The following is a 12,083-nucleotide window of genomic DNA, read 5'->3' as shown; positions in this document are numbered from 1 at the left end:
TAGAGTTAACTGTCTTCCTAGTAGCTGGTACAGTGCTATGTTTTTGAGTTAGGTATGTGAAGAATGTTGATAACACTGATGTTTTCAGTTGTTGCTAAGTAGTGTTTAGGCTAAAGTCAAGGATTTTTCAGCTTCTGATGCCCAGCCAGCGAGAAAGCTGGAGGGACACAAGAAGTTGGGACAGGACACAACCAGGGCAGTGTGAGAGACTGAAAGAGTTAATGTCTCAAACATTGTGGTGGGGCAAGTTCTGCTTAAAGACAAACCCTGCACAGCAAGGAACCAAGGTGAAAAGCCCATCAGCTCAGACATCAGCAACAGGAGGGGGAGGGCCCACTGGAGGGTGCACAGCTCCCTGTTCTGATACAAAGATCAAACAATGGCCATGCCTGCAGGGAAGGAGAAGTTACTCCACAAAGGACCCCCAAGCCCAAAGGCTCACAAACTGCTCATTAGCCTGATGAGTTCAGGTGCCCGCCCGAAGGAGGGGCAAGGATGATAAAAGGACACAAACTGAAGCCCCAGGTGCACAAGCCCACCGGAACTGGACCCCTCGGCTGACTGAACCAACGCTGGACCCAGGACCGGTGAAATCTTTCTCTCTTCCTTTTTCTCTCTCTGTCTTCTTTTCTCTTTCCTTTTCCTTTTCCACAATCCCTACACCTCATCCGTTTCAAGACATAAACCGTTGACCAAATCTGAGACTAAGAGTGGATCCAGCCACCCCTGGGCCCTTGTCTGAGGAGGAGTCTAGAAGGCAAGGGGGTCTGCTCTGAACCTCATGACTCGACGGGACGGATCTCCTTATTCCCTGAATCGATGTATATGGTTACCCTGGGTTACACAGTTCACAGAAGTAGTCTTATGCCAATTCCTGTTGTGAGAAACCCCGCCACCTTCTACCACGCCTTCCCAGTTCAGTTTGCTTCTGTCATGAATAAACTCTTTAACTGATCGTTTGGTGTCGTTTCACCTTAATTTAGCCCACGGGAATTTCGAATTAAACACACAGACTCCCTGGTCTGTCCATTCTGGGTCGTAACAGGCAGCTGACCCAAAGTGGCCAACAGGGTATTCCATACCATGTGACGTCACATCTAATATATAAACTGGGGGGAGTGGGGGTGGGGGGATAGCTGCTCGGGGTCTAACTGGGTGTCGATCGGCAGGTGGTGAGCAATTGCACTGTGCTTCATTTGTACATTCCAATCCTTTTATTATTACTGCTGTCACTTTATTAGTGTTATCATTATCATTACTAGTTTCTTCTTTTCTGTTCTATTAAACCGTTCTTATCTCAACCCACGAGTTTTACTTCTTTTCCCGATTTTCTCCCCCATCCCACTGGGTGTGGGGGGAGTGAGTGAGCGGCTGTGTGGTGCTTAGTTGCTGGCTGGGGTTAAACCACGACAGCAGGTTGGTAGCGCTTTTATAGCATTTACCACATCCAGTTTTTACCTGCCAATATTTATACAATTCAGAAACGTAGAAAGAGAAATAAAAAAAGTGAAAGCCAAACGCTTGCGTATCTTTGGCTAGCATTATTGAAAGGTGCAAAAAGAAGGAAGATATCTGATACTGAGCTACAGTATATCTATAACAAATATTGAACTAAAGCCCTAATATTGCACTCTTATAATGTCCATTGATGATCACTTCAGGAATGTTAAGTCACCTATTTCCCTTGCGAGAAAGTAGCTATGCTATAGATAACTTAACCTGCTCTCAAACATCAAGAGGAACATTTGAAGAAGTCTTGCAACCTGATGTGTCCAGTTCACTAAAATTTAAACTTCAACTTTCTGTCAACGTTGTGCCAGTGCTCAAGATCATTTTGTTGACATTGTGCCATATAGACATAAACAATAGCCAGAACTGAGGTTGGAGCAGAAGAGTCTCCTCATCAAGCTGTGACCACAATAAAAGCAGTTCTGGAAGTCTAAGCTGCACAAAAAACCCCTATTCCAGCTATCCTATTAACCTTTCCCAATCTTTTAATTGACTCAGTTTCACTTTCAGAGCTCAGCTGATAATTTCCATCTGCTTATTTCTAACTTTTCATCTGCTAACTACTGTGTTCTCCTCATCTATCTACACTAAGGAGAACAAAAATGTAAAAATTTGTAAAAATGCAAAAGTTATCTGCTTCCAGAACCATCTTTTCACAGATAGGCCAATAAAGGTCTCTGCTGACAAACAGCAGCTCATTACTCATTCTGTAAGAGGCATAGTGTACTTTATGATATCTTTACCTCACCAATAATTTCCATAACTGCAAAATAAAAATACTTTACACATCTAACAAGGAATAGGGGGGAGTGATGCATTTTATGCATAATTAAGTAAAAAAAATCTCGGTGCTAACTGCTTAATGTGGTTAGGAAAGTTTACAGAATATAATAACCATGGAGACATTCTGCTGCCTTCTCAGAGAAGACAGCACTGATTGGCTAAGTTTAATGAAGCACTGCACAAGACAACTATATACTCCCTTTGTAGACAGGCTTAATGCACAATAAATTTTGAGGTGTAGACACTAATTAAGCATCGGAAAGTGAGCTGAGTGGTGTGTCTTATCACACACCATATCAAAATAACCATTTAATGGTAAGACAAAATGGGGTAGAGACAAACTAAGTGAGTTTTGTATGTCAGAGAAATTGTTAGCCAACAAGAGAACATTCCCTGTTCTCAGTACTGTACCATGCCCTTGGAACACATATGTGCATCAGTGACAAATTCTTACCTGATTTGGTATTCTTAAAGGCGGCCTTGGACCTCCAGGGTATCGAGGGGACATGAAAGGCTATGGAAAAAAAAAGTAGTGCTGAATAATTCAAGTTAGCTTGTAAATACTGTGTTGAGTCATTGGGCATATGGCTTGTTTCATGCTCAAACCTCAGGAATCCAGCTTACATGCTTCCACAGAGCATCCAGTACATTATTCTGCAATATTTAGCTATAACTAAATAAATTAACAGATTCTTAGTGTATCTATTGTATTGGTTTTGTTGGCAAGGTTTTGGTAGCGGGGGGGGTTACAGGGGTGGCTTCTGTAAGAAGTTGCTGGAAGCTTCCCCTGTGTTCGAGAGAGAGCCAATACCAGCCGGCTCTAAGACGGACCCGCCGCCGGCCAAGGCCGAGCCAATCAGCGATAGTGGTAACGCCTCTGTGATAACATTTTTAAGAAGAAAAAAAAGTTGGGACAGGCAGATTTCGGCAGCCGGAGAGAGGAGTGAGAAAATGTAAGAGAAACAACTCTGCGGACACCAAGGTCAGTGAAGAAGGAGGGGGAGGAGATGCTCCAGGTGCCGGAGCAGAGATTTCCCTGCGGCCCGTGGTGAAGACCATGGTGAGGCAGGCTGTCCCCCTGCAGTCCATGGAGGTCCACGGTGGAGCAGATATCCACCTGTAGCCCGTGGAGGACCCCACGCCGGAGCAGGTGGGTTCCCGAAGGAGGCTGTGACCCCGTGGGAACCCTGCGCTGGAGCAGGTTCCTGGCAGGACCTGCGGATCTGTGGAGAGAGGAGCCCACGGAGCAGGTTTTCTGGCAGGACTTGTGACCCCGTGGGGGACCCACACTGGAGCAGTGTGCTCCTGAAGGACTGCACGCCATGGAAAGGACCCATGCTGGAGCAGTTCGTGAAGAACTGCAGCCCGTGGGAAGGGCCCACGTTGGAGAAGTTCGTGGAGGACTGTCTCCCGTGGGTGGGACCCCACGCTGGAGCAGGGAAGAGTGTGATGAGTCCTCCCCCTGAGGAGGATGAAGCGGCAGAAAACAACGTGTGATGAACTGACCGTAAACCCCATCCCCATCCCCCTGTGCCGCTGGGGGGGGTTGGTAGAGAAGCCGGGAGTGAAGTTGAGCCCGGGAAGAAGGGAGGGGTGGAGGGAAGGTGTTCTGAGATTTGGTTTTATTTCTCATTACCCTACTCTGGTTGATTTGTAATAAAGCAAGTTAAATTTCCCCAAGTTGAGTCTGTTTTGCCCGTGACGGTAAGTGATGAGTGATATCTCTCCTGTCCTTATCTCGACCCACAAGCTCTTTGTTATATTTTCTCTCCCCTGTCCAGCTGAGGAGGGGGAGTGATAGAACGGCTTTGGTGGGCACCTGGCAACCAGCCAGGGTCAACCCATCACACTATCTACTAAGATACATTATTTTAAAATATAAAATTTTGCTACAGCTATGTGAAGGCAGATATAAACAACTTAATGGACTTAATCAACTATGAAGAATAAGAAACCATTTAGATCATATAATCATACATCCAGTTTTTTGACTGGATAAGGGGGAATACAAAGGAAAAATGTTCTTGGAAGACTCAAGAGGTAAATAACAGCAAAATAGTTAGCAAATACTTTCCCTTCTGTCCTGGTTTCAGCTGGGATAGAGTTAACTTTCTTCCTAGTAGCTGGTATAGTGTTATGTCTTGCATTCAGTACGAGAAGAATGTTGATAACACTGATGTTTTCAGTTGTTGCTAAGTAATGTCCTGGTTTCAGCTGGGATAGAGTTAACTGTCTTCCTAGTAGCTGGTACGGTGCTATGTTTTGAGTTCAGTATGTGAAGAATGTTGATAACACTGATGTTTTCAGTTGTTGCTAGTAGTGTTTAGACGAATGTCAAGGATTTTTCAGCTTCTCATGCCCAGCCAGCGAGAAAGCTGGAGGGGCACAAGAAGTTGGCACAGGACACAGCCAGGGCAGCTGACCGAAACCGGCCAACAGGGTATTCCATACCATGTGACGTCATGTCTAGTATATAAACTGGGGAGAGTTGGCCTGGGGGGGATCACTGCTCAGGAACTAACTGGGCATCGGTTGGTGAGTGGTGAGCAATTGCATTGTGAATCACTTGTTTTGTATATTCCAATCCTTTTATTATTATTATTATTGTAATTTTATTATTGTTATTATTATCATTATTAGTTTCTTCCTTTCTGTTCTATTAAATTGTTCTTATCTCAACCCATGAGTTTTACTTTTTCCCGATTTTCTCCCCCATCCCACTGGGTGGGGGGGGAAGTGAGTGAGCGGTTGCATGGTGCTTAGTTGCTGGCTAGGGTTAAACCACGACACCTTCACTTTTTTATAATAATAATGTAAAATACAATACAAGATTTAACCTGCAAGGGCACAGATTCCAAGTTTATGTCATAAATATCTAGAACTTTGGTGGTGATGGATCTAGAACATTTGGTGGTGGTGAACTATATTAACTCAGTATTGTACTCCTTCCATCCCTCCATACATGCTCATTACAACTCTTCCTCTCTCAAAACCAAATATCCACTCAATTCTCATACCATCCTGCACTCTGTGACATTCTAGTGGCTCTTCGCTACTACTATACTACTTTGAAGCCTAGAAAAAAGTTCAATCCCTTAAACTAGGTCCAGAAATAAATGATAAACAAATGGTAGCATCATCAAATAGCTTTAACATCTCTACTTGTTCTATCTCAAAGTGTGACAGCAATCTAGAGATCTAAAAAGCAGGGAGATTAGTGGCATGTTTGAGATCTACAGGAAAAAGGCACAAACATCTGACTAAACATATGATGAAGAGGATTATTTTGGCAAGCAAACATACCTATAATTCCAGAAGAAAATGAAGACTAAATGTACACTTTGTGTGTATTGGGTTTGTGTGGCAGGGTTTTGGTAGTGGGGGAGGGGCTACAGGGGTGGCTCCTGTGAGAAGCTGCTAGAAGCTTCCCTGGCTCCAAGTCAGACCCGCCTCTGGCAAAGGCCAACCCAATCAGCAACAGTGGTAGCACCTCTGGGATAACATATTTAAGAAGGGAAAACTTGCAGCGGAGAAAGTAGTGGGAACATGTGAGAGAAACACCTATGCAGATGCCAAGGGCAGTGAAGAAGGAGGGGGAGGAGGTGCTCCAGGTGCCGGAGCAGAGATTCGCCTGCAGCCCGTGGTGAAGACCATGGTGAGGCAGGTTGTCCCCCTGCAGCCCATGGAGGTCCACAGTGGAGTGGATATCCACCTGCAGCCCATGGAGGGCCCCACACCAGAGCAGGTGGATGCCCCCAAAAATGCCGTGACTACGTGGGAAAGCCTGTGCTGGAGCAGTCTGTTCCTGAAGGACTGCTGCCCATGTAAGGGACCCATGCTGGAGCAGCTCGTGAAGAACTGTAGCCTGTGGGAAGGACTCACGTTAGAGAAGTTGGTGGAGATCTGTCTCCTGTGGGAGGGACCCCACGCTGGAACAGGGGAAGAGTGTGAGGAGTCCTCCCCCTGAGGAGGAAGGAGCAGCAGAGACAAGGTGTGATGAACTCACCACAACCCCCATTCCCTCTCCCCCTGTGCCGCTCGGGGGGAGGAGGTAGGAAAAATTGGGAGTGGAGTTGAGCCTGGGGAGGAGGGAGGGGTGGGGACAAGGTGTGTTAAGATTTTGTTTTATTTCTCATTATCCTGTTCTGATTTGACTGGTAACAAATTAAATTGATTTGGATGGTTTTTTTTCCCCAAGGCGAGTCTGTTTTGCCTGTGATCATAATTGGTGAGTGATCCCTCCCTGTCTTTGTCTCAACCCAGGAGCCTTTTGTTATATTTTCTTCTCCCCATCCCACCAGTGGGGAGGAGTGAGTGAGCGGCCTCATGGTGCTTTGTTGCCGCCTGGGCTTAAACCACAACACTGTGAATACAGGGAAAAAAAAGACTGCTTCCTTTAAGAGCTTGAGGGGAAAAAAAAACCTTTCCATGAAGTTTCCTCTGAAAGCTTCTACTAATACACTAGCATCTTCTCTCCTGTGCCTAAATTGCTGGGCACTGGGAAAGCAAAAAATGCCATAAAACTTTATATTATGAAACAGAAGCTTACTTCCATTCATGACAATGCCTAGCAGTCATAGGAGAAATGAGCGATATAAAAGAAAGGAGTCTCATAGAACTTCCCAAGAGAAATCTCTTATGACAAATGAGCTATTGCAGAAAACTACTCTTTGGAATCTCTTGGAAATAAAACAAATGTACCTAACCAGAAACCATCTCCTCTGCTATAGCTAAGAAACATAAACAGGACACTAAAACTCTATGGTCATCATCATTGCTTCACAAATGAATGGCATATTTGGGCTCTGTCAGCTGTACTGTGTTATAAACTAAAGTTTCAGTTATCATCATTATTAGTAAAACATGCAAAAATATTAGTAATATCTAGCAACATAATTATGTTACTAATAATTAGTAATATTTTTCATGATTTGCAGAAAAAAATTAACTGAGCCTTTCACATGTCAGAATCAGATGAAAGCTGTAATAATCTTCTACATAAACACATGTTCCAAAAAGATACTAGAAAGAAATTTAAAATACAGAGGGTTTACAAATTGGAGAACAAAAGTTAAATGACAGTTGTGAAAAGATTACATTAGTATGCTGGCTTTGGCCGGGATAGAGTTAATTTTCTTCATAGTAGCTAGTATGGGGCTATGTTTTGGATTTGTGCTGGAAACAGTGTTGATTACACAGGGATGGTTTCGTTATTGCTGAGCAGTGCTTACACAGAGTCAAGACCTTTTCTGCTTCTCATACCGCCCCACCAGCGAGTAGGCTGGGGATGCACAAGAAGTTGGGAGGGGACACAGCTGGGACAGCTGACCCCAACTGAACATTGTGGTGGGGCAAGTTCTGCATAATGATGAACTCTGCATAACAACGAATCACAGGTGAAAAGAAGCCAATCAGCACAGGACATCAGCAACAGGACAGGGAGGGCCTGCCAGAGGGTACGCAGCTCCTCAGCTCCCTGCTCTGATATGGTGAGCAGGGCAGCTCACCATGTATGGCTAAAGATCAAACAATGGTCACGCCTGCAGGGAAGGAGAAGTTACTCCCCAAATGACCCCCAAGCCCACCGACCCATTTCCCGAAGGTTCTGGAAGCACAAACCACGCATGACACCTAATTAGCCTAATGAGTTTGAGTGCTTGCCCGAAGGAGAGGCAAGGATGATAAAAGGACACAAACTGAAGCCCCAGGTGTGCGTGCCTACAGGAACTAGACCCTTAGGCTGACTGGACCCCTAGGCTGACTGGGCCAACACTGGATCCAGGACCAGTGAAATCTTTCTCTTTTCCTTTTTCTCTCTCTGTCTTGCTCTCTCTTTCTCTTTCTTTTTTCATAATCCCTATACCTCATCCCTTTAAGACATAAAACCATTGACTAAGTCTGGGACTAAGAGTGGATCCAGCTGCCCCTAGGCTCTTCTCTGAGAAGGAGTCTAGAAAGCAAGGGGGTCCAGTCTGAACCTCGTGACTCAACAGGAGGGATCTCCTTCTTCCCAGAATTGATGTATATGGTTACCACGGGTTACACGGTTTACTGAGCTAGTTTCATGCCAATTCCTGTTGAGAGAAACCATGCCACCTACTGTTAATGCCTTCCAAGTTCAGTTTGCTTCTGCCATGAATAAAATGTTTAACTGATCGTGTGGTGTCGTTTCACCTTAATTTAGCCCGAGGGAATTCTGAATTCACCACGACTGATCTGTCCAGCCCGGGTCATGACACAAGGTCCCTCTGGATGGCATTCCATCCCTCAGGCATGTCAACTGCACCGTATCAAAGGCCTTACAGAAGTCCAGGTAGATGACATCCTTAGCTCTTCCCTTATCCAACACAGTCACTCCATTGTAGAAGGCCACTAGACTAGTGAGGCATGATTTTCCCTTTCGGGAAGCCATGTTGGCTGTCTCTCATCACCTCCCTGTCTTCCATATGCTTTGACATGTCTTCCATGATCTTACCAGGTACAGAGGTAAGGATGAGTGGTCAGTTGTTCCCAGGGTCCTCCTTTTTACCCTTTTTAAAAAAAATGGGGGTGATGTTTCCATCTTTCCAGTCACTGGAGACTTTGCCTGACTGCCGTGACTTTTCAAATATCACGGAGAGTGGCTTGGAAACTACATCAGCCAAATCACTCAGGACCCTGGGATGTATCTTGTCGGGTCCCATGGACTTGTGTATGTTCAGGTTCCTCAGGTGGTCTCGAACCTGATCTTCTCCTATGATGGGAGGGACTTCATTCTCCCAGTCCCTGCACTGAGGTTCAGGGGCTTGAGAGATGTGGGAAGAGAGATTGCCAGTGAAAATGGAAGCAAAAAAGTTGTTGAGTACCTCAGCCTTCTCCATGTCCATTGTCACCAGATCCCCTGTCTCATTTATTGGGGGGGGGGGTCTTACAATTTTTTTTGTCTTCCTTTTCTGACCAATGTACCTGTAGAAACCCTTCTTATGATTGTTCACATCCCTTGCCAAATTCAGCTCCAGCTGTGCCTTAGCTTTCCTGAGCCCACCCCTACACATCTGGGCAGCGTCCCTATATTCTTCCCAGGATGCATGTCCCTAGTTCCACTGCCTGTGCATTTCCTTCTTACGCTTTAGTTTGACCAGGATGTCCTTACTCAGCCATGCTGGTCTCCTGCCTTCCTTGCCTGATTTCTTACATGTGGGAATCAAGAGCTCTTGTGCTCCAAGAAAAATGTCCTTAAAGAGCTGCCAGCTCTGTTCTGCTCCTTTATCCCTGAGGGCAGTTTACCAGGGGTTTCCACCCACTAATTCCTTTATCAACTGAAAGTTCACTTTCCTAAGTTTTAGGGTCCTGACTATACATCTCACCTGGCCTATATCCCTCAAGACTATTAATTCCACCAGGGCATGCTACAGCCAGTCTTGTCCTCTCCAGTAAGTTCCTCTGCATTAGTGAGCAACAGGTCCAGTAACGCTTCTCCTCTGGTTGGGCTGTCTATCACCTCGATTAGGAAGTTATCCTCTATGTTCTCCAATAGTCTCCTGGACTGCTTGCAGCTTGCTGTACTGCTTTTCCAGCAGATGTCAGGGTGATTGAAGTCCCCCAGCAGGATCAGGGCCTGCGGGCATGATGCTTCCTGTAGTTGAAGTTAAAATTCTTCATCAACAGGCTCCCTTTGATCGGGCAGCCTGTAGTAAACAGCAACTACAAGGTTTCTTTTGTTGGCTTGGTCACTAATTTTCACCCATAAGCTCTCAGCCTGTGCACTGCTGGTTTTCAAGGACAGCTTTGTGCAATCGATCCATTTTTTTATGCAGAGGGCAACCCTCACTCCCCCGCCTCTACTTCCTTGCCTGTCCCTCCTGAACAGTTTATAGCCATCTATTGCAGTGCTCCAGTCATGTGATTCATCCCACCAAGTTTCAGTGATAGCAATCGGATCATAGCTTTCCAGCTGCACAGCGGCTTCTAGCTCCTCCTGCTTGTTACCCATGCTGCATGCACTGGTATAGAGACACTTCAGTGGTACCGTTGACTGTCTCACCATTTTGGTGGAACCTTTTTGGAGGGTTGGGGGGCATTCCTCACTAATCCGCTAGGTGTGCTTATCCACCCTGTTGCTTGTGAGTACACAAGTGTCAAAGCTTTGGACACCATCTCCCAAGTTCATTAGTTTAAAATGTGATTCACTAAGTCAGCCAATCTGCCAGCGAAGATTCTCCTTCCTCTTCTAGATAGGTGGATCCCATGTCTCCCCAATAACCTGTATTCATCAAAGGACATCCCATGATTGTAGAAACCAAAGCCCTGGTGATGATACCAGCCACAAAGCCAGGTGTTGATCTGCATGATGCATCGACTTCTGCCCACACCCCTATCCCTTACTGGCAAGATAGAGGAGAAGATCACTTGGGCTTCTGTCCCCTTCACTTGTGCCCCCAGGGCTCTGAAGTCCTGCTTGATCTTGCCCAGGTTATGCTTTACCATGTCATTGGTGTCCACATGGAAAAGTAGGGGATAGTAGTCTGTGCTTTTTACCACTTGTGGCAGTCTCTCTGTGACATCCTGGATCTTGGCTCCTGGCAAGCAGCAAAAACTTCCCTTGACTGTATATCAGGCTTGCAGATGGATGTCTCGGTGCATCTCAGCAGAGAGTCACCCACTACTAGCACTCGCCACTTCCTTTTGCAGCTTTTAGTGTGTGCAACTGGTGCAGTTTCTCCCTGAGCGTCTTGCTTGTTGGCTTCATCCACTGCTAAGATTTTGCACCTGTTGCTGGTTGGTACATATGAGGAAATGGGGTGAAGTGATATCCTTTTCCCATGGGTCACCAGAGACCATGGTGCCTCCTTCTCCAAGGTGCTGTCTGTTTGCTGTTGATGCTCTTTGTCTGGTAGTCCTTGGAGGTCAGTGCCACAGGGCCCTAATATTTCTTCTTGCAACGCCTCAAATAGTATTCTATTTCTTGTTCCCCATCCCTAATACAGCATAACCTGCTGACTTCCTCTTGCAGCTCCTCCACCCGCTGCCTCAGTGAATCTACCAGAGCACACCTTGCTCAGGTGGAGCTTCCACCCTCCTCCACCCAGGAGTGTGGGGTACGGATTTTACAGCCCTCCACCTGGACAGCAGCTTCCCTGATAGGTATCTCTGTCTGGGTGGCTGCCTCCACTCGTCCCAGGCTAGCCTGGCTAGGTAGATGGTTCCCAGCTGCTGCAGAGCACAGACCTCACCTGATCTCTGCCACCATGCTTCCAATGATTTCAAAGCACTGCTTAATATGCCTTTTTAATTCCCTGGAGGCCTCAAGCTGCTGGGCAGGCATGCACAGCCAGCAGCTAGCTAGCTGGGGAGACCATAGGTGCTGCAGCCTAAGCCTGCAGGTGAGCAGAGCAGGCAGCAGCCCGACAACTGGTAGAGTGCGCCTCCCTTCTGCGCAAACTGCTGCACTGCTTCCTGTTTGCAGAAGCGAACTACCACGCTATGCCCTGGTCGCTGACGCTCTCTAGCGGTTTGAACTAACCGCGGGGACCGCCAGCACCGCCTAACTGTCTCCCACCCCTCTAGCGAGACGTATCACCTGCCGGCCGGTCCCTCCACACATAGAGCCCAAGGGTGCCGGGTGCCCAGAAACCCCCTCGGACACCTCCGGGGGACCTCACAAGCCTCTCACTCTTCTCAGCACTCGGCAACAACTGCTGCCACTGTTCTATTAGAACCTTGTGTAAAACTTTGACTGCAAATATTATATGCATCCTCTAATATCCAGACCTGAAGGTAAATAATTGCTACATTCTTATTTCACTCCTACT

General features: G+C 46.4%; 1 protein-coding gene across 4 annotated transcripts in view; it reads right to left on the bottom strand.

Annotated features, from left to right (window-relative positions):
• LOC121232957 (single-stranded DNA-binding protein 2-like) overlaps nucleotides 1-12,083 on the bottom strand; it is a 204,359-nt gene that overhangs the window by 37,317 nt on the left and 154,959 nt on the right. For all 4 annotated transcript variants that reach the window (XM_041121524.1, XM_041121522.1, XM_041121525.1 and 1 more), the window contains one exon: nucleotides 2,747-2,806. In XM_041121524.1, the coding sequence (XP_040977458.1) occupies nucleotides 2,747-2,806 (60 nt within the window). The remainder of the gene's footprint in view (nucleotides 1-2,746; nucleotides 2,807-12,083) is intronic.

The sequence above is a fragment of the Aquila chrysaetos genome, assembly GCF_900496995.4.
Source record: "Aquila chrysaetos chrysaetos chromosome W unlocalized genomic scaffold, bAquChr1.4 W_unloc_2, whole genome shotgun sequence".
NCBI classification, from domain to species: Eukaryota; Metazoa; Chordata; class Aves; order Accipitriformes; family Accipitridae; genus Aquila; species Aquila chrysaetos.
The sequence above is the reverse complement of the archived record's forward strand: the minus strand, read 5'-3'. Positions and strand labels throughout refer to the sequence as shown.